This window comes from Fopius arisanus, unplaced genomic scaffold, assembly GCF_000806365.1.
Source record: "Fopius arisanus strain USDA-PBARC FA_bdor unplaced genomic scaffold, ASM80636v1 scaffold00004, whole genome shotgun sequence".
Lineage (NCBI taxonomy): Eukaryota > Metazoa > Arthropoda > Insecta > Hymenoptera > Braconidae > Fopius > Fopius arisanus.
This window is the reverse complement of record NW_011887743.1, coordinates 241993-269234: the sequence shown is the minus strand read 5'-3', so window position 1 is coordinate 269234 and position 27242 is coordinate 241993. Positions and strand designations below refer to the sequence as shown.

At 33.8% G+C, this 27242-nt stretch overlaps 6 protein-coding genes across 7 annotated transcripts; 3 read left to right on the top strand and 3 right to left on the bottom strand.

Moving 5' to 3' along the window:
* Window positions 1-1085: 1085 nt before the first annotated feature.
* On the top strand, window positions 1086-7404 carry gudu (Armadillo repeat-containing protein gudu). Its single transcript, XM_011312303.1, has 8 exons — window positions 1086-1769; window positions 2445-2735; window positions 3334-3582; window positions 4428-4976; window positions 5093-5497; window positions 6288-6509; window positions 7118-7233; window positions 7303-7404. The coding sequence occupies exons 1-8, from the start codon at window positions 1401-1403 to the stop codon at window positions 7334-7336; spliced, it is 2235 nt and encodes a 744-aa protein (XP_011310605.1). The 5' UTR covers window positions 1086-1400; the 3' UTR covers window positions 7337-7404.
* Window positions 7405-8114: 710 nt separating this feature from the next.
* On the top strand, window positions 8115-10525 carry LOC105270997 (receptor expression-enhancing protein 5-like). The gene is made up of 4 exons (XM_011312276.1): window positions 8115-8401; window positions 8510-8742; window positions 9217-9352; window positions 10271-10525. The coding sequence occupies exons 1-4, from the start codon at window positions 8275-8277 to the stop codon at window positions 10315-10317; spliced, it is 543 nt and encodes a 180-aa protein (XP_011310578.1). The 5' UTR covers window positions 8115-8274; the 3' UTR covers window positions 10318-10525.
* BHD (Birt-Hogg-Dube) lies at window positions 10384-13002 on the bottom strand. Its single transcript, XM_011312290.1, has 6 exons — window positions 12486-13002; window positions 12297-12402; window positions 11949-12226; window positions 11282-11655; window positions 10791-11025; window positions 10384-10703 (listed from the first exon to the last, which is right to left on the bottom strand). Exons 1-6 carry the CDS (start codon window positions 12806-12808, stop codon window positions 10562-10564), a joined length of 1458 nt encoding a protein of 485 aa, XP_011310592.1. The 5' UTR covers window positions 12809-13002; the 3' UTR covers window positions 10384-10561.
* A 169-nt stretch (window positions 13003-13171) lies between these two features.
* Window positions 13172-16085, bottom strand: LOC105270989 (protein FAM195A). The gene is made up of 5 exons (XM_011312263.1): window positions 15662-16085; window positions 15454-15550; window positions 15214-15335; window positions 14268-14384; window positions 13172-14192 (listed from the first exon to the last, which is right to left on the bottom strand). Exons 1-5 carry the CDS (start codon window positions 15711-15713, stop codon window positions 14122-14124), a joined length of 459 nt encoding a protein of 152 aa, XP_011310565.1. The 5' UTR covers window positions 15714-16085; the 3' UTR covers window positions 13172-14121.
* A 166-nt stretch (window positions 16086-16251) lies between these two features.
* On the bottom strand, window positions 16252-21892 carry LOC105270974 (TOM1-like protein 2). Of its 2 annotated transcripts, XM_011312243.1 has the most exons (9): window positions 21560-21892; window positions 21345-21466; window positions 21102-21271; window positions 19982-20263; window positions 19127-19694; window positions 18734-18848; window positions 18465-18612; window positions 17666-17716; window positions 16252-17152 (listed from the first exon to the last, which is right to left on the bottom strand). In XM_011312243.1, exons 2-9 carry the CDS (start codon window positions 21400-21402, stop codon window positions 16952-16954), a joined length of 1593 nt encoding a protein of 530 aa, XP_011310545.1. In that variant the 5' UTR covers window positions 21403-21466; window positions 21560-21892; the 3' UTR covers window positions 16252-16951. The 2 variants fall into 2 exon arrangements, with proteins under 2 accessions (XP_011310545.1, XP_011310554.1); XM_011312252.1 differs by lacking the exon at window positions 17666-17716.
* A 725-nt stretch (window positions 21893-22617) lies between these two features.
* LOC105270966 (U3 small nucleolar ribonucleoprotein protein IMP3) lies at window positions 22618-26208 on the top strand. The gene is made up of 4 exons (XM_011312230.1): window positions 22618-23626; window positions 23807-24121; window positions 25623-25695; window positions 25852-26208. Exons 1-4 carry the CDS (start codon window positions 23490-23492, stop codon window positions 25870-25872), a joined length of 546 nt encoding a protein of 181 aa, XP_011310532.1. The 5' UTR covers window positions 22618-23489; the 3' UTR covers window positions 25873-26208.
* The last annotated feature ends 1034 nt before the right edge of the window (window positions 26209-27242 follow it).

Below are 27242 nucleotides of genomic sequence, written 5' to 3'. Positions count from 1 at the left end.
GGTAGAAAATTAGGCACCCTGACTTCGGAGCTCTAGACGGCCCTGGAAAATTGTGCTATTTTGTCACTTTTCTCCTTACCGACCGTGTTTTTTTTATATGGAGCTTCGAAGTCTGCCGCAAACCGTGGGGGGGTAAAAGTCACTACGATTTTCCCACGGTGAGAAGGCCGGGCCTTAAATGGAGTTGACGTTTTCATTGAATCTCCACTTGAATAATTATTATCCTAGAATAATTATTAATAGGTTATGCTCATTTCTTTGAAAAAATATCAATAAGAAAAGAAAAGATGACTGGAAGAAGAATTGACAATTAAATCATTAATTAATATTAATTCAATATTGTAATGAAGATTTCACAGCGAAAAATCAATGGATACTTTCTATTTCCAATTGTGGTCATTATTATTCTATCAATTATCAATATATATTCTAACGAAAATTCGAGGAACTGATGAATAAATAATCTTTGCACACTTACAGAGTTATCTTTTTTTACTCCAATAAATTTCATAGAAATATGAAATCCCATGGGAATTAGAATAATTAAAATAAAAATTAATATAATGTCCCGATATTTCCTATTGGGGCATGTGAACATCTTGAATAAAATATGAAATTACACACCGTAGAACGAAAATAAAATGTATTATCTCTCTACTTATACGTTATATTCATTTATGATATAATTATACAGTCGGCATATTTTCTGTTAATATTGGGATAACCATTGGTTATGTTAATTCAAACTGTTTAAAAAACAATTAAATTAAATCAATTAACTGCCCTCATTGAAACAACTTCACACAATTCGACTGTGATTTGTATCAAGTACTTAAGATTTAGTGTAAGAAATAGTTTTTTTTAAACCAAGTCCAAAAAGAATAGATTACAAAGATATTAAACTTTATATCACTTGAATAAAGGCTTAATTCTCTCCATAATTCATTTTTTTCCATTGTAAAATCGGTAAACAATAAACAATTCAATAGAAAAAATGTATAACTAATAGAAATTCTCAATGCAAGAATGACACTTGAGAGAGTAATTCGTCAATAAATTCGCTATAAATAGTCGAAAATAGTAAATGATTTTGCTCATTCCATTTAAATAACTAAAATTTATATTTTATTGATTGAAAAATTGAGATGTTGAAGTGCGATTTAAGAGTATTGAGTCGAGAATAGAAACGTGTTCTTCCGAAATGTTTGGGTTGCCATAGTTTCCCTAGCCACAGCAGGAGGTCAACAATTTCCCAATAAATCTTTAAATTTGACAGTAAAAAATAATAGAAACCCGAAATTACTGAAATCCCAGAAAATGTATATATTCCAAGTCCGAGGAATCTGGTGTTTAATGAAAAATTAAAAGAATTTCGAAATTTCGAGGGTTGAAGAATTCGCATGATGCCGGGGAATAACAATAAACGAAGTAATAATAAAAAATCACAAGCGATAAAGGGGAAAAAAGGGAGTTTGTCTTCAGTGCAAGCTGCGGCGTCAACAACTTCTGCTAATATCATTGGATCCATTGGAGGTGATCCTGAGGGTCCGAGACATCGAATAATCGATGAAACCGCTGAGGAGGAGAGCTCTGACGATGAACTTGAGTCTGGAAGTGATGATGACACCAGTTATGTCAAGGAGGAAACGCCAGAAGTCCCTTCAGAGTTCTGGCATCTCCAAAAGTTGATCAAGTACACTAAAGCTGGCAATCAAACTGCCACGACTGTTGCTTTGTGTTTGTTGAAGAATTATGAACTTGACAGCAAGGTATACATCCATAATAAATCAACAAGAGTTATTATTGCTACGAGAGAATTTCATTTGATTTAAAATTATTCATAGAAATGACTTTTGTTATTCTTTCTGTAATTTTTTTTTTGGAAATTTCGTATAAATCAAGAATTACATGACAGAATTTTCCGCAAGATGTAACAGTTACGAAATTATTTGAAGAAGTAACAAATTTAGTTAATTATTTGATTGCTTGATTATAATTACAGTTCATTATTATTGATGTCAGTTGCAGGAGTCTGAGACTTGACTTCGGATTTAGAGCTTGATATTCAAAATAAAAACCATGACAAGTACATTTTGTTGAACATTGAAATTAACCAAAACAGTCATGCAAATATTTCAAAGTTCTTTCATAATTTCAAAAATGATAACGAAAAATGCATAACCAGATGTTAAATCAAGAGAAGTAAATTATTTCCATATCTTTCATGAAATATTTCAGAACTGACGAAAGATAGATTTTTGTAGCTCTCATTTTTCCCTTTATCTGCTTCCAATTTCGAGAAATTATTTAAAAACTAACTTTGATAAAAATTTAGGTGCAATTACAATTAATTTTAGTGTGGAACCAATATAGATCGTACTTGTCGGGATTACTTAGATAATTCTATATTTGTTAGTTCATAAGAATGTCAAATGATTTTACAGCCGATTCAACGAGCGATTCGAGAAATGGGTGGCCTGGAAGTCCTAGTGAATCTTCTGGAGACGAAAGATGTGAAATGTCAATTGGGTTCCCTAGCAGTTTTATCGCGTATGGGGAACTGTTTCGATACTCGTCGCTATTTAATCGATCTGGGTATTGTTTCGCCACTCATTGAAATGTTAAAGCATCCTGCAAGAGACGTGAGAATTCTTGCTGCAGAAACGATGGCGAGTGTTGCAATGATGAGAAAAGCCAGAAAGCAGATTAGAGTCCGGAATGGCATAGCATTAATCGTAAGTTCTACCCTAAGATAGAAACCATTTAATTACACCGAGAGAACAAATTAACTCTGCAGAAAAGATAAATTCATCTATACAAGACTGTCTTGTCCCAAGATTTTATTATTATTTTAAATTCAATATTTTATTATTTCTCATGAGAAAATATTCTGCTGGCCGAAATTTGATATTTCCACTTGAAAATTCTTAAATGCCATATTCAAATATTATGATAAATAAGAATATGTTTGGCTAGGAAGCAAATTATTTTCCCTGAAGCTGAAGTTGGTGCTGAATTTTCTTTTCTGGTGATATTCTTGAATTTGCAGTTGAGAGAAAATCTCAACTAAAATCCCACCGTATAATCTCTACTGCAACTTTTACTATTACTTACTGTATTATTCATTTGTTTGTGCGGGATTGAGCTACCCAAATAAGAAATCAAAAATTGACACAACAAATTGGAGGTTTTAACTCTAAAACTTAATAAAATTCAATGAAACATTTATAAGACAAATGAAAATGTTGATTCAAAAGGTTTTCAATTGAAGATAATTCTGTTCAATGGAAATATCTATTTATTTCAATTGAAATATTTATGTGTGGTTTTCAGCTGGATGCTATGGACGTACCTGATAATGTTCTACGTCGTACTTCTGAACAATTGAGTGAATATGAAAATCAACATGTTGCTGTTGCAATTGCATGTGCTAAAGTTCTGGATGCGTTGAGCAGCAGCCCAAAAATTAAAGAAGAACTTCGCAAGCATGGAGTTGTTTTTTTCATGAGTCGATTTTTACAATCAACACATATTGAACTCGTTGTGCCTATTATGGGAGCTGTTCAACAATGTGCTGATTTGGTTTGTAGAAGATGTTTATAAAGAAGAGGATAAATGCGTTTTGTTCGAGGCTGATTTTTAGTCGATAGCTCGAAAATCAAAGAACATACCGATTTTCTTGTAGATACCTTTCTTGTAGCTCTGTAGCTTGTAAAATGCGCTAGCTTCTTTCAATTCTGCGAAATTTACTAACAATTGTTAAGTTAATGATCTGTGTACGTAATGCTGCTTTTTTCTCCAGTTTTTGGAATAATTTCTCCCTCCTTATCGTATTGAGGTGATATTATATACCCTCACGTGAAAGCTCATTAATTGAGCTCTAAAAAAATAAGTGAGTTATGTGATTCCCATGATTTTTCATTGATTTCTGGCATTTTGAACGTGAAAATGGAAAATGTTCATGTTTTACCTAAATTTCTAAAGTATTCCAATTTTTCTAGATTGTCAAAGCTAATTAATGAAAACATTCATATAGTATTTCAAAGATCTTAGTGATTTCTTAATAATGCCCTTTGAATTTTTTAATTCCATCGCTTTAATCAAGAGCTATCGATGATAATTTATCGAATTTTACGTATCATCTCTTTCTAAAAAATAGTAATTCGGTTTAGATAAAATTTATAATAACCTTTATTATTCTCGCAAATACTCCTGTATGAATTTAATTTTCATACAGGACTCATTGAATAAATGCTCTAAAATCGCAAAGAGGAAATAAAAATTATTGAAAAAATATTTAATATTGATTACCTTTATCGGCGTTAAACTGATAAGATTGAATTACTGAATTGAGATAAAATATCGTCAATTAAAAATGTTGTCATCAAGAATAACTCCAGGGGAGAATTTCTTTTATTTCTCCGCAGAAAGTATTTCGTTTGGCGTTTGAGCAGATGGGGATAATCTCAGAGATCGTTCGTCACCTTCGAACTGGCGAGTCAATAACAAATGGAAAAACCCACGACCCCCATCCCACAAAAATAAATCACGAAAATGGAACCGACGAAGACTATCCCCCAGAGGACAAGAAGATCCTGAAAGCTCAGAGGGATCGAGTCAAACTGGAGGAGAACTGTGCTCTGGCTATTTTCAAATGTGCCTCCAACAAACTGACAAGAGATATGGTGAGACAGGCTGGAGGATTGGATCCCCTCTGTCGTCTTGTTCAGAATGAACAAGTGCGGTCGAATAAAAAATTGCTGGCTGCAGTGACTGGAGCTATTTGGAAATGTGCAATTAGCCCAGAGAACGTATCGAGGTTCAATCAAAATGGATTAGTTGCATCCCTGGTTCCACTGCTTGAAGAGAATGAAGATGAAGAAGTTCTTGCACACGTCGTTGGAGCATTAGCAGAATGCTGTGTTGATCCTGCGAACAGAGCAGTTCTCAGAATTAATAACGGACTGCCCAAATTGGTATGTAATTACACATTCAATCACTAATTCCCTAATTCCCAAGATTGACAGCAAAATTTTTATAGTTATGTAACCTCTTCTCCTCTTTTGTTGAATGACTTTGAATGATTGATTAGATTCGATTATTGAGCTGCACGTACGAGCCTCTCCTGGAAAATCTACCCCTGGTGATAAAAGAATGCGCTGAAGATGAACAATGCATGGATGTGATAAATGACCCATCCCACTCTCTGGATGGAGTTCGACTTGTCTGGTCTCTTCTCAAGCATCCTAGCAATGTTGTCAAGAGGAATGCCTGCTGGGCACTGGTTCCTTGCATAAAACGTGCCAAAGATTCGCCGGAAATGGTTCGAGCTTTTGTTGGAGGTCTGGAACTGACAGTTACTCTGTTAGAGACCGATGACACTGAAGTTCTTGCTGCTGTTTGCGCTGCTATCGCCGAAATTGCCGTTGACTCGGAGAATTTGGGAATTTTGACGGATCATGGGGTCGTGGAGAAGCTTGCCAGTCATGTTCATACTGTAATTATTCAATGTACTAGGGAAAATAATCTTTATGTCCTATTTAGCCGTCGGTTCCACCATCTGGATATTTAGTATTCATTGAATAAGACTTGAGGATATTTAGTAACCTTTTGAAGTTACTTTTAGTAACTTTATTTTAAGATTATAAATAGGATAAAGTGATAAAGTGAGAATGGATCGGAAAAAATAGGGTAAAATAGATAATGCAATGATTTCCCTCCTCTAATTAACAATTTGACATTTCGGACATTAAAATCTTCTTATTAGTCATAAATCAATTATGAATCCATATCGATAGATATTTATTGCATTATTCTCTTGCCCGAATGAGGAGCATTAATTGAACTTGATAGATATCTCTTTGATACTTTGCTTATCTTGACTATCATTTCATAATCGCCTCCAGATGCCAAGGCATTCATTAGAGACTCATCTATTTATGATTCAATTTTTGTAATTTTGACTATATCAATAGGCTCTGACACATTTTCACTTAAGAATTCCGCGCCCATTATTATCCAGGATTTCAAATGAAACATGAAATACATTAAACGCCCATTTCACCTCTCATTCAAATTTAATTCAATTTGTCACTTTCCCATAATTATCATGTTGTGTAATAATGTGATAACATAATAATCCAGCAGCCAACTAATTCTTAAAGTAAATTATTTTATTCTGCCAGTGAAATGTCAATTTCTCCACCGAACGAAATTAGAGACTTATTTATTAAAATCTAATAGCGAATAACAAAAAAAATATTTGAATAGCTTAATCATCTCTGCAGGAAGACGAACATTTGAGGGCTTATCTCACGCTAGCAATCGCATTTTGTTCCGAATGGGGACGGAATAATTACGAATTTGGACGTTTAAATGCAGTTGCACCGTTAGTGAATTATGCAAATAGCAAAAATAAGGATGTACTCAAGGGTGTGTGCATAGCTTTCTATCACTTGAGTAAGGAGCCACTTAATTGTGTTACAATGCACACATGCGGTGTTATAAAGGTAAGAATTTCATGCATGTTATTGAAAAAGGAAAATTAGTTATATTGTATCATCGGAAGGTTCAATTAAATCAAAATAAATAGTATATTAATCTGAGAACCCGTTGTAATTATCTTTTTATGTGGAGCTCCATTAAAAATAAAAAATTAATACGTAAGCAATTCATAAATAGTACGAAGTAAATGCATTTTTACTAAATAGACGCAATTTAAAAATTCGAAGTAATCTATTATTTCTGCTGTAATTTGTAATAATTTTATACGGTGATGTAAAACAGTCATATCAGGATTTTCTATATACACAAATTTTTACACACGATAAAATAAAAATAGTTCACAAAAATATTCACATCGGCTCAGGAATTCGGAGAAACAAACGAAATAATTCTATCTCAATTATTTATAGAAATATAAAACCAAATGCTACAATAAATTTTTCCAGAAACAAAAACTATTGACAATTATTGATTTTCAAAATGAAAAATTTTACAAATCAGATAAAAATCATCGAAAGTCGTCCAAATATTATTAAAAAATCATTGGAATATTTGAGATGTAATTTAAGAAAAAACGTTAAAACTGGCATAGTTTCTCGTCTTATTTTTTCAGCACGTATTACGTCTCGTTGGGTCGGAAGATCCTGAAGTCCAAATAGCAGCAGCTACAACCATCCGAAACATTAGAAAATTAGCACTGACATCTGAAAAAATGCAGTTTGGTGAAATGTGAGTACATTTTAATACAAAACAACTATTAATACTCAATAATGCATAAATTATCTTCAACATTTGCAGAAATACATTAGAGGAAATGGAATATTTCACGTGAACTTAAAAACACATGTACAAATAAAAAGCTAAATAAATGATCAGAACTAGACTTATGTTTTTCAGGAAGACATTTTTTCTGTTCATTCTTGGCGAAGATCCTGTTCTTGAGAATCAAATTATCAAAGATTTCTCTGTTATTGAATCGTGAATTTATTTGAATTTAATTCATAATGGATTTTCTCGATGGATTTCGGTCATCAAAGGAAGAAGTCTCAACCTCTTCCTGCTGAAAAGAATCCGCTGAATCCGTTCTCGATTAATCGGTGGTTTTCCTGCTTTCTCTAAATAGTTATTTCCTGTCGACTTTAAAAATGTGCAAAAGTAATCACCAGAATCAGAATTACGTCCCATAAAAATGGCGCATTCATGATTTATCACGCTAAATTCAGTCTTCATCTTCTGGTGAAAGCAACTACTTCTATCATAGAAAGATGCCTCTTTATTTTGATATATACCATTACTATCCCCTGAAAACCACTTGTGAGAAGCTTGAAACACTCCCTCACACTTTAACAACATTTTCCCTTGAAAAAATCGGAACAATACCTCAAGAAATAAATCAATTAATCGGACAACATCAAAACAATATTTTTCATCAATAAAGACTTGAATTATTTTCATGGCAATTACCGTAAACTAATATATGCTTTCTTGCGCGGATTTATGAGATTCGAAATGCAAGCTGGCAACTGCATTGATGGCGCGCCAAAGACAATATGGTGCGGCGCATGCGCAGAACCCTCCCAAATTTGAAAATCACGGAAACCTGGTAATTTGCAAACCTAACCTTGACCCATCAAAAACCAACGGTCGTCAGACTTGTCGGACTTGTCTACCGGTGGATATTTTCTCCTCCGGCTAAAGTCACTATCATTTATTCATTCCGTTATCACACGTAATCAATCACTTGAAAAAACAAGGAAATTTTTAAAAAATATGGCTCGTGTAATGGCGACGAAGGAAGCTGTGGAGAAGGCATTGAGAGACGACAGTAAACCCTGGACAAAATTATTCGCCATGGCAGAGGCCAAAACAGGTGTTGACAGACTTTACATTTTTGTGGGTATGTAATAATGAGTTATGTCATCATTTTCACTGATTTCCTCTCTCATGATCAGAGATCATTACAAATGTAAAGAATTTTTTTTTAATGATTGCTATTTTTTTTCAGCATCTGTTGCATTCCTGGGGCTATACCTAGTATTTGGACTTGGTCAACAACTTATATGCAACATCATTGGATTTATCTATCCAGCTTATTGCTCAATGAAAGCACTGGAGACACCAAAAAAGGATGATGATACTAAATGGCTTACTTACTGGGTTGTCTTTGCCGTTTTCACTATTATTGAGTTCTTTTCCGATTTCATCGTCGGATGGTTCCCTGTTTATTGGCTGTTCAAGGTAATATATGACGTTGTATAATATCTGCACATCTACGAAACTGTAAATCATTCGTTAAATCATTTTGTCATTTCGTAGCACACATTTTGTTAAATTTGTTGAAGATTGTTTCGTAAAACTCTCCAATATCAAGACTTGTAGAGGAAAAAATCGAAAAAATTTCTTTCTACGATCTAATTCTTGCAGTCTTCTTTTGTAAATTTATTTATTTTGTATTTATAATATTTTGAAACGTCATTAGAATATTTGTTTGAGAATTATTAAAATATACTAGTCCAGAATCGAAACAATCTTTTTTTGTATTCTTTTTTAGTATTTATAATAGTGTTTCAAGGACGAAATCTACGTATTTTTTGAATCCCTGAAAAAATAGTTCACAGAAAAAATAGACCCATGGTAATTTTCCCATTATGTTGGGTCTATTTGTCATGCCTGTCAATAAAATTGTTTTTCATGATGAATTCTTTGATTTAGTGTGTTTTTTACATCTGGCTGATGGTCCCATTGGAATACAATGGATCTCTCATCATCTATCATCGTTTCATCAGACCAAAATTCATTCAATATCAGCCGAAGGTCGACAACATCATGACAAATGCTCGAGACGCTGGTAAGTTTAATTCCATTATTTTCCACGTTTACTATTCCGCAGAGTTTACAAAACAACAGAAAAACATTTTATTTTGCAATATCTGTAATTAATGGTAGTTTATCTTTAAATTAGACAACTGAAAAAAAAAATAAGAAAATTAATAAAGGTTTGAGATAATATTTCAAAATTGAAGAAAGGTCGCGATTTTTTTAACAGAGAAAAATGTGAGCTACAAAAGATAATAAAAAATTTCATTCGACTCGATATCGATAGTTAATCGACAGAATTCGAGAGACCTCTGGGTCATTCGGATTTGGGGACATTTGACCGAGAAAAACCTCGATAGACTAGGAGGAAAAGTTATGTTCGAGATCTCACAAGTATAGATGTATTTTTGCGTATTGATCAAAGAGACCCCCAACAGTTTTCCGAGTACATCAACAAATTAATTGATAAGTCAATTCGCGTTAAACTTTCGAGTTACTCAGCAATTTTTTGTTATCAGTTATTTAACAATTTCAGAGACAATTCATCAAGTTAAAACTAGGCTTTTATGCATTAGACAAGTTGACGCGGTTTAAGCCGAATAAAGTATATCAACGAGGTTTTAATTAAATAGCGTCTAACTTCCTTCAATTTTATCTCTGCACCCTTTTCCTCAACCCGGCATTATCGAAGTAGCTCACCAAACATGGTATTCATAAAAATTTTATGATCTTTCTTCAATGCCAAGATAATTGCTAAAAGGTGGTACTAAAGAATGCACTCGTCAATTTTGGGGATTTTTACAATTCCCCAATCTCCAATTTTAGGATATAAATTGACTTCTATTTCCAGATATTTGTAAAATAATGTGTAAATATATTTCTCAATTATGTCATGTCACTATAGATTTTATTAATACTCTAATGGATAAACTATCATTCATTTTTGCAGCAGTGAAGGCTGCAGCGGACGTCCTATCCCACGAGAAGGATAATTAATCAATAATTCAACAACGATTAAGTGAATAGGTTGCCATTTTTTAATAATAAACATTTGACTTGAAATTCGTTGAAACCAATTTTAATCAGGTTTTCCAGTGTACATCAACGTGAGAAAATTAGTATTAACAATATCGCACAATTTGCCTTTCTGATTCTTAAATACTTTTTTTTCAATAAATAATTACATTCAAGTTATGAAAATTAAGAGGAAGAGAAACAAAATATTTATATGATTATCAATTCACGCGGGATTTGAGGGAAGACCCATCGACCAAGAATCAATTAATCCTAGATCATGTTTGTCAGCACCTAAACTCATGATGAGACCAGAGAGATCGCCCCGGTGGCCACGTCCTCGCATAGCATGCACGATTTTAGCGATACTAGAAAACATATTGAGAATAAGAAAACAAATGGTGGTTGGTGGTCGAAATTGTACAATTATTGTGATGTAAAAGAATATGCCTTACTTAGCCCATTCCTCTTGAAGAGCAATAAATTGTGCTCGTAATACATTGTTTTCGAGTTTATCATTGTAAATATATTTTTCGAGTTTGGCTACGAGTGTTGGCAATTTTTGGGGCAATTCCCCTGTCCACCTGAGGATTGGAGATCGTGGATATGTGCTTTTGTGCTCCTCAGGGATTATATCTAATCTGCAGATGTGGGAAGATGGGGCTGGAACTGCTACGAGCGTATCAATACCTGAGGATAAATCATAATTTAACTTTTAAAATATAGGAGTAAGTACAACATTAATTAAGGATTGCCGATGAAATTCCCAGATATCTTTCCAGAATTTCTGCATCTATAATAATAATAATATAAAGAATACATCTATTATGGGAATAAAAATTTGATAAAAATGGATTTCCAAAGGGAACGATTATTGCTAAAATCGATAAATTTCTTTGATTAGAAAAAAAAGTTATGAAGATTTCGAATAAAAAATCCTTCTCACCGAGAAAATTACACTCGTTAATATTTTTGTATTCGTCCGCCCCCATTTGGATTCTCCTGCAGGACTTGGGAACCAGAGAACTCAGGGCATAAAGAATCTCCAGTGCCTGACTGTCTGGGCCTCTTACAACTATCTGAATTCCAGTGAGACATGCGAACAGCAGTTGCCTGAAATGTTCCCTCGACATTTGCTGTGAAATTTCACGTAAGACTGTAGTGACAAATTTTTTCTTTGAGATCTCCGAAAATTCGGGGTTTTCAGTAAAATCTTGATATCTGATGAGAAATCCTGATAGTGGACTGTCAAGAGTTGCTGAGGACTCAACGAAGTGACGAGCACCTGCACTTAATATCCAAACCAGCCACATGTGGATTCTATATTGAAGAATTTAGTCATTTTAATATTATTGTCAATGATAATAAACTGGGAAAGTTCCTAATGTCTTGAAAAATAGAAATAGTCGAATAGTCGTCTACGATTATCGATTTATACAATAATAAACTTCATTGATTAGAGAAAATTAATGAGAATCGTGATTTTGACCTTATTCCAAAATCATTGGAATATTTGAGATATAATATTGAAGAAAAAATTTCAAAACTGGGATTAATTAAAGTTTAATTATGGTTTTGTCATCAGTAAAATTGGAATAAGAAACTAAAATCACCTAACAAAAATGTGTTTCTCATCAGTAATTTGTGGCAGACCTCTAGGCATGCCTCTGGCAGTTTCTCGATTACCATGTGGTTCTCTATTAGCTGATGACAGTCTGGCAGCTCTCTGAGGATTTTCTTTCTCATCTGCGTTATACTTTTTCTCAGCAAAGTCCTGAAGTTCCTTGATAACTTGCCTGAGATTATCCACGAAGAAGGGGCACATATTGAGCAAGAATTGTTTATCCTTCATGAAGACAATGAAACTGCATGATCTACGTATTCCCCTAGCCTGAACGAATCATTCAAATCTCCATTCCATCACTTTCTCAATTTCCAATAAAACTCCAATAAAATCTCACCTGTGCATCTTTCAGAGTAAAAGCATGACTGAGCACATGACCTCGTACCTCATCTCCAAAATAACAGACTCCATTTTTTCCTAGATGAAGTTCACAACTTAGGCTTCTGCAAATTAATGAATGAAGGTGAGTGAATTACAATTGTTCTTAGCGATTTGTTTTGCAAAAATAAAAAAACATATTAAGTACCTAATGCAGGCATGTGCAAGGAGATTAGCAATATCTTGAGTGAGTGGTTGTCTAGCAGATACAAATGACGTTCTGCTGTCATGCTCATTACTCAAGTACTTGACATTTCCAAGACTCTCGCACCCATCGCACTCCTTCCTCTCACCACCGACACCTGTCAATCTCCTCTTGTCCGCCTCCTCAAGAATTTCCCTGGGCCCATAAAACTTCAATTTCTTACTTTCTTTATCATCTTTATCGTAAATTCGGTAAGTCTGCGTCGTGAATATGACCCTCGGTCCATGCACTTCACAAAATGTGCACATCGCAATAACTGCGTTCATTTTTCCGATATTTTCCACGTTTCTTTCTCATTGAAATAATCTATTTCTCGATATTTTCGATTTAATCAATGAAATTCAATGAAGTACTGAGAATAAATCTATCCATGGAAAAGACCAAAGGTCATTGTTAACAATAAATCAAAAGGTTTTTTCATACCTAACCTATCAACAAAACTGTACTTCCCAGTCAGATCCCCCCCCCCCCTCGTTTGTAAATTACATGATATATATATGTATAGATAAATAGTAGGTAAGAACAGGCAAAAATTAATAAATGGAATAATTTCAATTAATCACTTATCAGATGAAAAAAAGTTGAGAAAAACATTTTTTCCAGCGTACAAAGATAATATATATTTATATTGAAATAACAACCGAGGCTCTTCATTTAATTATTCAAATAATCCCATCAAATGAATTTTCAGGAATCAATTCACATCTTTTGCTGTTTTATAGTAAATATATTGCACTAAGTATGGACTACAGTGATGAATGGCATTTTGAAAGTTACGAGTCAATCGCAACAAATTACTCACGTGGTGAGTTTTTTTTTTACTATCGAGATTTTGACTCGATCTTCTCAACGATATAATAACAATCTTAAAAATATTCAGTCTACGAAGATATACTAAAAATTTGTTTTTCCGTTTTCTCGTTTCACTGCGCAGTTCGGGACGTCTCGAGGACTCAAATTCAATAAGCGATTTTTTTTTTTTAATAAAAAATTATACATAATTGAAATGATTTCGCATTTTTACTCGGTTAGATGCTTAGAGATTGATTTCGAAAGATTTTTGTAGGCCTTGGCATTTTTCATAAGAAAATTTCCTTGAACTTTTCCCTAAATCGTTTTCGACCGAAAATATTTTAAATATTATTCACAAAACCAGTTTGAATCGGAATATTTCGCAAGCATTTAACATTTCCTGCCAAAATCATTCATAACGAGATGATTTCGTTGCCATTTCTCTTAAAGATGCGAAATATTTGCATGGCATTTTCAATGACAACATAACAGACCACGAGATAATAATAATGATCACTCTTTTACTAACAATACAGCAACGGATGAAATCTTATAATTATCCAAATATATATATATATATGTATGCATATGTATATATATATAAAAAAATCTCTCATTTGTGCTATCATGCAACTGAAGCACACATGAATTACATCATCACTATCATTTCTCAATAATAATCCGGTAAAAAAAAACAATTGTTCCTGTGGAGTGGCCGTTGTGGCATTAAAAAAATCCACGCAAACGTATTTTGAGCTTCTGTTGCTCTTCTCCTCTTGTTTAATTTTCACAGGGACTTGGTGATGTTATTAAACAACCGTTTACCCCACCATGACTCGAGGTCGAACGGTTTGAAATCTATAAAAAGTGGAATAATCAAGTCTTAATCAGTTCGAATTAATGGTTTCTTTGGAGTGAATGGGTAATGATTACCTTGGAGAATACCGTTAGGCTCGCCGTCGTTGTAGTACTGGGTTGATGAATTCTCTAGCTCGTGGGGTTGTTCTGTTATCTCTTTTCTACTACGATTACCATCCACTTGGCTCCAAGCTAATTAATACGTATGAATGATTGTAATTTTAAATAATGATATAACTTTCTATTCATGGACTAGTAAAATTGCGTAAAGCAGTGAATATATATACATAATATATCCGAAATTAAAGGAGACGGCGAATTTTTCATCATGATCATTTATTTAGAGCTAGCCCAGAACTATGAAAAAGGTTATTAGAAAAACGTCGAGCTCCCTTAGGTCCGGGAATATTTTTAAAAATACGCCGAAGGAATAAGTGAATTTACATCTTTGATGAGTCAATTGCCAATATCGTAGAAAATCAACGAGATAATGGGTTTTTTTTTGTCTAACGTTTTTTTTTGAGCTAGTCGAGAATTATCGAAAAGGTTATTAGAAAAATGTTGATAGCCCCATAGTTTCGGGATACTTTTCAAAATCCATCGAAAGAATCACTTAATTCAGCTTATTTTACTATTCTACTACAATTTTACTAGTAAACAACAACACACAGAAATGAACTTGAGAAATTATTAAATTGATTTATAATGAATTCTGAGCAAATCTTTTGCAAAATAAAAACGTTTTGATTTTCAAATAAATCGAACTGTGCAGAAAAACAATTCACAAATTGATATGAAAATGCAGGAAATTGATAAATGTACGGAAAAATTCTATTGATGTTTAAAACGTATTCGGAATACGATTATTTCGCCCATCGAATTATATTGCAGCTCACTTAAAATTATTATTTTCCACTTAATAAAATTGCATAAAATTGAAGTGAAGTTTGGCTTTAGAAAAAAAATATTTACTCGCGAGAAGTTAAACTTTTAAGACTATTTAAAAATGCTTGAGACCTACATTCATATACAAATTTAATGAGTTCCTCATGCTGAGGTGTGATAACCTCCTGTATCCTATGTTGCCTCGTGGAGCACAATTTCGATTTGCCATTCACATTGAACACAGGTTTTGGTGCTTGCCTACAATAAAAACCCTAAATTAATTGATACCATCACTAAGAACTCATTATTTAACACTGAAAAATGATATTTATCGGTAAATTTAAGGTTATGGTAGCGAAAAATAACGAAAACTCACCGGGGAATTTCATTATCGTCGAATTCCTCTTCAGCAGGATCAGCTTTTCTCGTTAAATCCCTCAAAGTCTCGAGTCTCTCCAAATTCTGATTAATTCCTGCAATAAAGGGCAAATAAAAAAATAAAATAAAATGAAAATAACACAAATCACAACTTCCTAATGAACTGCACTCAATCATTTGTTCAATAGAATATCGCTTAAATTTACCTCTTCTCGTTTTGGCGACTATTTTACTCGGTCCTTTCGACACTGTATACATGTTTTATATGAACCACCAGTGTGTAATAAACAATGAAATAATTGTAGATAGATGAAATAAGTGTTTATAGTGGAGCGTGAAAATTTGAGTTTTTCTGACGCAAGCGTAAAGCGTAAAACAGACGATTGATAAGGTTCTAGAATCGTTGGGATCCTATGGTCTTGTTCACTATCTAGTGTATGTATGTGTAATGAGTGTACGTGGAGGTTCATTTGGGCCGCATATCCATTAAGAAAAACCTTGTTTCCCCCAGTACAAAGTCTAATGAAATGCCTCAGACCTCGAAGTTCCAACTTCTTTTTTTTTGTTCCTCACTCCTACAACTTTCTGCTCCCTTATATAACATCTTCCTTTTCGAAATTCTTGGCCCTCAGTCGCTAATAATAGATTGAAAACTGTTGGGGATGGGATGATAAACATAGTTTATCACTATGTCGCTATTTGAGTCGTAATTAATAACAAAACATCGGTTTGTTGTATTCAATATAATATTGCATTTATTTCTCTACAATAATTTCTCATTTTATCATGTTCTTCATCAATTTTGAGATGCGATTTAATTCATTAAAATGTTACAATGATTTGGAAATTTACTCCACGTGATGTTAACTCTGTAGTGAAGTGGTAAAATGTGAAAATTGAATTTCCACTGTGGTGATTACTCGGCACGAATTACGAAGTGAGGGAAATTTTGAACTTTTACTATTAGTTTTTAAGCTTTGAACCTTAAATCTCTGAGTTTTTAATAATTATTAAGTTTTACCACTTCATTACTGAAATACATCTCCTGCATTGGTATAAGTCGACTGAATTATATAAAAAGTAGTCCAACCGACTCTTTTATATACAATTGAATTGATCAATGAATTAATTATAGCAATTACCTTTTAAAACAATTTTCCTCCATTTTGTGAATCTATGCACTATGTTTCAGGGTGGTTTTAGGTAAAAGTGTAAAGTTTCCACTCTCTTCAAGTATTCATAGCAATTAGAGAGAATTTGCCATTTACGATTGCTTGATTCATTGATTACACTAATTTCTTTCTCCAAAATTTTTCATTTTCGTATCTAATTTTGGTTTTTAGTTATAGGGTGCGTTACAATAAAATTGATAAGTACGTAAAAGCAGAAAGCAACGATATCTCTTCTCTCTTTCATCTCTCAAAATATATAAATAATAATAATTTGTTTAAAAAATTCGTAACAATAGTCAATAGACGGATAAATAAATGTATTATTTAAAGGGCAAATAGTGATTTGTCTTGATCTTTGTTAATTTGTCGTTGAATATTTGTATTTCCAGTTGTTGTTGTACTTGGGGCAGTTGTAACTGTTGGTAAATTTGGCAATGCGTCGGCTGCTGCTGCGCGTTCCGCCAAAAATCTCTCGAATTCTGATGATGTCAAGGATTCTTGATCCCCAGTGTGTTCTTTGGCCGTCTGTGAATGCGTAAGCAAATAACAATCAATGACTTGCAAGTTTTTCGTTTCAGATAAGAGCCATTGTTCTGGCGAAATCGATAGGGAACAATAAACAATTAATTCCTCATTAAAAAAATACAGCCTCTGGAAAATCGCGAGAATAAATATCGAGTCGTTTTTTATTTTCTAGTACCTACATAATTTCTACATAAAAAAAATTTCAAACTGATCCATTTTTCCAGTGATATGAATTACTGTTATTAATTGATTTGAGGTGAAATTATTAGAAAAAATTTTGACACACAAATATTTTTTTCATTTCTTTTGCAATTCCAAGAGCAATCGTGAATTTTTGCTATGCAATTGATTCTATTCTTTAAACCACTCAATTATCTAAATTGGCACAAAATTACGACGGTGACTTGCGCATTTTCCTGCGGAGATACATGAATTGTTCTTTATGAATGGCGACGTAATGGAAAGTAATTCAAACCAAACAAAACCGAAAAAATTATAATCAACCATACTCACTGTATTATCGAGCCACGCTGCCATTTCTGTGAACTCTGACTCTCGATTTGGCTATATGGTTTTTTTATTTCGTTGTGAAATGAAAAGAACAAAAATAAACAAATAATGAATAAAAAACGAAACAGAAAAGCGAGTAGCAGTTTTGGGAGGAGTCCTGGAACGTAACAGGACAAATTTGATATCTTGATACCTGATATGCAGGCAATATATCCAACTAAGATATCTTCTCACTTTTGTTTGTAAAATTATTCATCCTTGACCCATTACGTTCCTCCATTCCAGACGTTTTAGGGACGGTGGGGTAAAAGGAGAAGAAAATTTGAAATAACAAAGATAGAGTATAAATTAGATTATTAAAAGACTTTTTTCCAGCTTTGTTATATGAAAAAGTTCAGTCATATAAAATGAATAATTAATTATTTTGCTACACATAAGTTTCAAAAATATCAACACAAAGAAATTATTCCCATAATAAATTCGTCTAAAGGAAATGCCAAAGCAAATTTTTATGATGTAATATTTAATATCAATCATAAGATAAATTTTCTTGTACTCGTTCATTAAACTTAATTCAATGAAGAGACTTCAATTCATAAAATGTATTATTCTTGAGCATATGAGGGTTTCAGAATCTTGAATATCACTTCCCCCCATCCCTACTTTCGATTGCAATTGTAAATAAAAATATTTCTTGCGCGCAGAAATAAAGCTAAAAAAATATTGACAGATAAAAGCAACGACAATATCACACTGATGATGATAATGAAAGTTTGTAATGAGAAACGATTAATTCACGTACCAAAACAGTTCTCGCCCCAACCGGAGCTGCAATGTCAGATTCTACAGAATTTGAAGCTCCAGATGCTCCTAAGTTCAGGTTACGATTTTTCAGTGCTTTAGTTATACTACTGTCCAATTCCTCCATGTTATCTTCGTATTTACTTCCACTGAAACATAAAAATTTTTTTTTTTTAATTAATGATTCTTAAGTAGAACAGCAAAAAAAAATATGAGACTAAAGACGTAAATTGAACATGTAATTTCTGGGAGACACTATATTTTCTATACCTGTTCTTCGTCGTTTCATACGTTGCATTACGGGATTGGGCGAACATATCGAATTCGTCATTATCTGGGTGATCTTTATCCTTCGTCTTAGTCCTCGTCTCGTCTCCCTTAATTTCTAGGAAAAATAATTGATCAAATTAATCTCCAAGTGAATATTTCACATTTCATATCATTTTTCATAAGAAGATCACTCTACTCATGTCTTTTTCAGTGAGAAAATGAGAAAATTTGCATGCAATGGAAAAAATTTCACACATGGAAAGTCCCTTGATAATTCATCCTGAATGGCTTGACAGCGAGATATTCCCACGATAATACATCTGAATAATTTCATACATGAATTGATAATTTCCATATTCTTCAATCAATAAAATTCAATGGATTTTTGCTTACCCAGTTCAGAAATTTGCTTATCAAGACCCGCCGCAGTCTCGCCATCTCCCAGATCAATAAGTGATGGTTCAGAACGTTTTCCTGTAATTTCATTACTCGTTGGTGGATGTCCAATGGCCTGAGCCAGAATAACACTAGCCGGGGGTATAGATTTATTCTTAGTGAATCTCGAGTATCTCAAGAACAAATTATTTAGTTCGTCATTGATGCGTAGCAACTCAGCAGTCATTTCATCGTCCACAAGTTTTCCAACGAGTTCAACCACTCGTTCCTGCATGGCTCGACATGTGGAGTGCAGTTGATGGAGTAAATCGAGGTCAGATTGCTCTGGCTGCTGATTGTTCTGGCATTGTTCGGTCAGGTGCTGCAGCATCTCAGCCAGAACTCGCATGTTTCCTTGGACCACTTCGAGTTCACTTCGCAGTTTAGCAATGTGCTGATCTTGGAGACGAATTGGAGATGCCACTTGAGGCTGCGCTGTGGGTAGAATGGGAGCAGCTGTGGGCTCTGCAGCTGGTGCTGGACGTTCCTGGGGCGGGGGTGCAGCTGTTGTTACCTCTGGGACACTCTACCCATTAAATATTTAAATGTATGAATAATGTAAACAGAACAAATACATTTTTTTCGAGATCAGTTTTGGCTCAATGTCTCACAATTAAACATCACTATTCTAGCACAGACATTTTTTGTAAGAAAATAGTTAAAGCTTGAAAAAAAGGTATTTATGAAAATATCAATATTTTCCTTCGTATTCAAGAAGTATGCCAGAAACTTGTCCAAAAAAATGAATTTAGCCAATAGGATTACTCAGATTCAGACAAATGGTGAGGATAACTAATAAATATTTTAGCTCACCCTCTCTGGCGTGAGAATCGGCGCCATTGCATCCAAATCAGTCATGGGGAATTGTATGCCTTTGGCCTTTAGCTCTTGATAAACCTGCACTACACCCTGTGTGTGAGGCTGATGACGAAAAGCATCGGCCCACGTCTGAATCAAACTCAAAACTTTCTCTTGTACAGCAGTCGGAGGTTCATTCTTTGGTCCAATCAGCTTCACCAGATCTCCAGCGAATTCCCTTGCACATGCCAAACTGTGGAAACGCTTGCCACAATTTTTCACACATGTTTCCAATACCTGAAATAAATCGTTTCATTTAAAAACACGAAATTCCCAACAATTTCCCTTTGATTCTTTCAATAAAAGATTTTTGGAATTCAAATTGAATATTCGAATTTCGAATGGAGGCTTCCATTAGCAAATCTGCAGATCTCAATTATTAAATCCTGATAGATCTAATCCATTGATTAATTAAGTCTGGCTTCATGGAAAAAAATTGAAGAAAAGAACGAAAAAGTCTGAGAAGTTCTGGAATTTTAAAATCAACTCTTGATTTATGGGGGAATTTTCATCTGCTTCTAAAATTTTATGAGAATATTTGAATATTTAAAGATTTGAATGTTTCATTTCTCCACAATATTCACCGACAATTTTTTAATATAATGAAATCTTAAAGATTTATTTATTCCGGAATAAATAAATTTGGATATTCCATGTTAGACAACATTTATTATACTGAATTTATTGAAGACACAAAAATTCCCTGAAACTCACACAAGAAATAAAAACTAATTAAAAATATCCCGGAATAATAAAAAAACTGACTTCACCAATAGAACGAAAACATTATAAATTCAAAATTTAATCTGTATAAATATTTTTGTTAAAAAGGCATGGATTGCTTTTTAGTCCATAAAATTCTTCAAATTTATTAAAATTATGTGGAAACCGAAAAACTTCAGGGAACCAGTGAAGACATTACTTCCCGCAGCACAGAAATTTCTCAGAAAATTTTGAAATATTCGATTATTGAGAAGAGATAAATCAGCCTGATATCTTCCTCGATTTATCTTGCATAATAAATATGAACGAAGCGATGGTTATTGAATAGAGTGAATACTCAGTGAATACTCACTGTCAGTGTGTACATGACAATAGTATAGTTTTTTCCAGCTGCTTGAGTGAATCTCCGTTTTATCGCTTTAATAGCATCTCTGGGCCCATCTTCGGTCTCATTTATTATGTCACAAATTTCCATGTTGAGGGCCCAATTTTCACTAGGTAAACTGCCATCAGTTGCTTGTTCTTCATGAAATAAAAAAATGGAATCATTATCAACTTCTCGAAGGGATTTTCAAGGATTCATTCAATTACTTACCAATCCTCTGACCCACAGGAGTCGAGAATGGATTAACATTAACTCCGAAAAATGACATAATTGTTATAAAATCGTTCAATTTGGTGTTCAATCCAGCAAGAAGGTTTCCCTCAACGTTTTCTCTAGGATAATTACAGTAATAGTGTTAGTGGAATGAGTACATCGGATCATATGACTAGTTTCTACAACAACGGCGTACAACACTATATACACACTTGCTTGATAATCTCTGTGATAATATTAAACGTCAAACTTATCGAGGAAACTCATTCCCTTTTAACTTATTTATCAACCACTGCAGGTTGTCTGGGGTTTTTACGCAGTTGTGGGCTTTATAAAAGGGTGTGACAAGTGAGTCACAATTGGTGGAGCAATGGAAAAAAACGCACAATTATTTGACAGGTTTAATCAAATGAGCATAACGTTGTAATAATACGCTCGGGCCCTCGGGGCTCAATCTAATAACTTCCAGTAGGTGGGATTGTTACACATTTGGCAAATGGCATTGGCTGATTTTGGTATTTTACAAGGATCGTTATTGGCCGGCACCTGGACACAGACGACACAGCGCCGCAAGATTTTCTAACTATATTCGGTGGTTATTCTCATTGGTGGAATATGTGGAATACCACTCCATGGCTGCGACCATTTTTTATCCCTTTTTTACTTCCTTCAACGAGGGCGGGAGGATTTGAATATTGATCTCTCAGTGATTGATGGCAACGAGTTTTTAGGATTTATTAACTCTATTGTTGAATTCTTCTATGAACCACTTATTTTCCATCCAGTTGATTCTGATTTTGACGAGATAAGCTCTAATTTTCTTCAATTTTTAACAACATCACAGAAGAATTGAAAAGTTGTCCGCCATTTGCATTTGTGGGTGGGCAGCCGACAAAATGGGTGAAATGTCTCGTTACTTTTCTATTTTTCTATGATCCTGTTCAATAACTGCAATTTCATATTGAAATTTTGAAGCTTTCGAGGTGTGTTACACCCCAGTGGCCGACAAAGTGAAAGAAAAAATCCGGTGGTAAATAGCTTAACCCCATCATGAATAGTATGTTATGCTTCGAGGGGGTGAATTCTGTTTTTAACGCGTGAGGTGAACAAACCGAGCTGAAGCCGAGGCTTATTATCATACGCGTGAAATTCTAATTTATTCTACAACGGTTGAAAAGTAATTTGGGAAAGTATTTTGGAACGGATTTTTCATTATTAAATGGGTTTTTGTGATTTTTTCTGATTAAATATTCTGACCATTTTTTTATTTAAACTTAATTCTCCACTCGACATTTGTTAATCTATTTGTTGACCCTTAGTGATCATATGACAACACTGCCCATGTATCTCATATAACCTCGTCGATTCGTTCCCTATAGTTATTTATGCGACGTTGCCAAACGTCAGAAACGCATATATTCAAATCATGCAATATGGAGCTGCTATACAAATCGGAAGAATCGGAGTTTTTCAATTCGATCTTTTTCCATTATTTATCCGGAAACTTATGTTTTTCAATGTCCCAAAAAAAAATGAAAAGTATAATGTACAAAATCATTTACTAGTTATCTCTACGATAAAATGTAATTAAAACAACGATTTGTTGAATTGAAGGGGGGAGCATCCAGTTCTTATGGGCATCATTTATCGCGTAAAACAAAGCTTTTAGTCTATTCTAAAAACTATAACTCTAAAAAGAGTTATTCTGAAAGAAATATATCGCTAAAATAACTTGGATATCTTAAGCTCCTAACGATTTTTCTAAATTTTCGATAAATATACTGCCATCTTAGAAAAGTTCGCATCATATTTTGTAATTGTTTTAAAAATGCATAACAAATTATCAGGACACTTGCAAACCATATGAATTATATTAATAATTAATTTATTCCATCAAAATATCAATTTGATTTTTTATTGTGATGAATTCTTTCACTCATTCTGACATCTGCCGCAAATTCTCTTGAAACTTATTCTACTTCGATCTCCGTAATAGTGGAAATTTAACCTATACATGTGATGACCTTGTTAACACAAATGCGGAAAGCAAAACACCACGAGGTTCACATAACAAAAATATAACCTACGTATTGAGCAATCACTTCAATTTTGTCACCTGTGGAATCTTCTTATTAAAAAAAAATGGTGAGGAAATTGAAACATCATGAACAGAAACTACTAAAAAAGGTGGATTTCATATCTTGGGAGGCAGATAATAACTTGCATGAGGTGAAGATTCTCCAGAAATATAGGATACAGAAACGAGAGGACTATACAAAGTGAGCATAGATTTTAATTAGATTTTCAAAGGAATTTGATAAAACACATTGTTTGTTTGCTACTGATCTGTTACTTGTTGATACTCAAAACTTCAGCTTTTCCATGATATCGCCTAAATATAATTTTTTATTATTATATTGACAATATATTTGTACGCCTGCAATTATTTTTCATCCTAGATATAACAAATTGGCACGTGAAATTCGTGAATTGGGTCTCAAGATTAAAGATGTGGATCCAAACCACCCATTCAGAATTGAAAACAGTGCGGCTCTGCTGGAGAAATTATATATGATGGGATTAATAGCAACTAAATGGGATTTATCACAATGTCAGAAGGTGACCGCTAGTAGCTTTTGTAGGAGACGACTGCCAGTGGTTATGGTCAGGAACAAGATGAGTCCAAGTATAAAGATGGCAACACAGTTTATCGAGCAGGGACACGTACGAGTAGGCACTGAAGTTGTCAAAGACCCAGCTTTTTTAGTTACCAGGTAAGTACCAGTTTCTACTGTTCATGTTGATTTTGTACCAAGGCTCGATTAATCAAACACTCCTTTCACTCCATTATCTATTCTGCTAGATAACTGCTTATTTTTTTCATCGGTTTAAGGCATTATCAAGTGCAAGAAAACTAATCGCTGATCCTTTCAGCTCCGGTATGTGCAAAAGGTTTTCTTCTAGTTTTTGCATTCTAAGTCAGCCCTGGAGAGGCTTCGTTAAAAAATCAGTGAGAAAAATGACTATAGGAATAATAATGCAATCCCTTCATTAAATTAAATCTCAGAAACGACTATAAAGTCATAGACAAGACGAGTGTGGGAGGGAAGGAGATATTAATTTAAAAAATAGGAATTATATTTTTCACTTTCATTGACCTCTCATTCTGAATACAATATAAAGAATTTTATTTTCACTCTCTTTTAATAGAAAGACCAACTATGGGTACTTTCACCATGGTTAAGCGAGCGTAGAGTCATTTACCTTACAGGAGAAATAATTGAAATAACAATCAATTCCCAAATTCAGAAATTCGAAGGCACGAAGATTCGGACTTGGGTGCAGTTTGATCCCATATTTTTCCATCACCTGGCTAATGTGCTGGTATTTAAGATATTGAGGCCTTCTCCGCAATACCGAATGATAATTTTCTCCGTAGTACCAATTTTGATATTAGCAATCGAATGGAAAACGGTTTTTTGTATCTTTCGATAGTTAGGCAAATTCAAGTGTTCTGGTTAAAGTATAACTTTTTTCATAAAATTTTCTTTTTGTCCTAAATTTCACCACTTTCTCACCTTTTCGAATTTTTCATTGTTAAGTAAATCTTTTGGACACTTTATCTAAGGAATATTGTTATCTATTTTTTGTTTAATTTTGTACTTGACTCCAATGATTGTGTGGCAACATTGTACATGTGTTCCATATAACCTAGTACAGTCGGACCGAGGACTTCTCGAACACACCGTTGCCAAACTTAGAAAATTCAAGCCATCCAATATGGCCGCCGCCGGGAGAAGATATTTTCGATTCAAATTTTCTTCATTATTATTTGTTCGGAAATTAATTTTTTTCCATGTTCTTAGAAAAAACTGGAAAATCTAACGCATAATGTCATATAGGGTTAAATGCAGGGAAAAAACGCTCGAAGTTGCCCAACAATGGCATTCAAAATGTACGTGTGGTCCTCTGATGAAAACTACACGTTAAATTTAGTTCTTCAACAATTTTTCTCTGAAAAAAAATTTTTAGAAAATCATCTTGTAATTGTGCTCAGAATAAAGATCGGATCTTGTTCTATATTGCCTGAATGGGATTTTACCCAGAAAAAATGTTCGGTCGTACTTGCATATCTTTCAATTGCCACCCAAAATAATACTTTTGATAGGGCAGTGTTATTGTTCAGATGAAAATTATTTTTAACTTCTGATTACTGTACTGCTTCTATGTACTGTTTTTTACACTTTTAATAAAATTAACTATTAATTTTCTCAGGAATTTGGAGGACTTCGTGACATGGACGGATTCGTCGTCGATCAGAAAACACGTTTTGGAATATAATAACATTGTAAGTTTATTTTTCGCACAAAGATTAATTTTATTCTGAATTACTGTAAGAGAATAATTCTGATTATCACTTGACAAGACAATTTGAATATTGTGCTTTTTTATTTATTGGGCTAAAGAAAAAAGATAAAGCTCCTTGTTCTTTTGGTTGTTTCAGAAAGATGATTTCGATTTGTGAATATCCATCCCCGATTTTTTCATCTTGGACATGTGTTGCTCCTGTATCAACTGGACTTCTCTACAATTTATTTTTATGCAGAATCATTTGATTAAATGATTTGATATTTTTTGCTTTCGACTGGAAGCATTGATTTATATCAGCATTTTACCTGAGGGGGAATCCTAGCAAGCAGCACTTTGAAATCACAATCTTTTCATTAAGTTCTGCTGCATTGGTTCTATATACAGGATGTCTCATGCAAAGCCATGAGTTTGCTCGCGATTAGTGAACTTTTCGTCTTTTGTACCATAAATTCAAGGATTAATTACTGGATTACATGACTTAAGAAGGCTGGAACATTTTTTTTATTGATATCCAACACCATCATATTTTTATAAATGGGAAAAACACACACTCCGCCCATCGACGGAGCATGAGCATCAGCCGCAGAGTTATAGTGACAGTAGTGAACGCCAGGAACGTTTCCATTTCTCTGGGTATGTGCGTCAGTTGGGTATCGCCTTGAGACAGTTACCCTCCCTCTTCTCGTTTAATTTTAATTTATTTTTTCTGTTGTCTGAGAGATACAAATAAAATAATCAAACTGTATCAGTTCTTGCCGAAAACAGAACGACTACAAATGATTCAGCAGAACAAAATTCTAGAACTACCCATTAGTTGAAACAACTTTCAACTAACGACTTCGTATGAAATTGCATTAACACAACAAAATCTACCAAAAAGCCGTGGCGTTTATATTAACGCTATACCAGGAGTGTTGGAAAATTACGATTTCAAAGTATGTCAAGGTCAAATCACTTGAAAAATCGATTTGATTACTCGATACTCCATATTTGTTTACGCTTTCCACTCAGAAAAATAATTAAATCAGTGGATTTAAAATAAGTCTATGAGTAATCAGTGAAATTTTCAATGAATAGTTAAGAAGCAAAGAAATGAATCTGTGTGATTAATATAAATAACTGACAAGTAAAGAAAAGTAGAAGACATGGTTCGTACAAACTATAATGCAGTAGCTGTGCTGCTCCGACAACTTCTTTCGTTATTATTGGTTGTTGTTCTCAAACATGCTGAGCTGCCCAAGTTCTGCAAGAAGTGTTCAAGTCCACGGTACTAAAAGTCCAAGCTCCGTACAGAGCAAATTGCCACTATCTTGGAGCCTCCTTGTATCGAATGGGCATCATTAACAACCCAGACTGTACAAGTGGTCTCAAGACTTTGCCTACATACTGTGACATTGTCTACAGTTTAATCGACGTATCAGACTAATAAACTACCTGAGAGACAAGAACGGCTTTCTTCCATATAATACTGATAAGTTTATGGGAGCAACCGATTTTAGGTATAAATTATTGAAGGGGGCACAA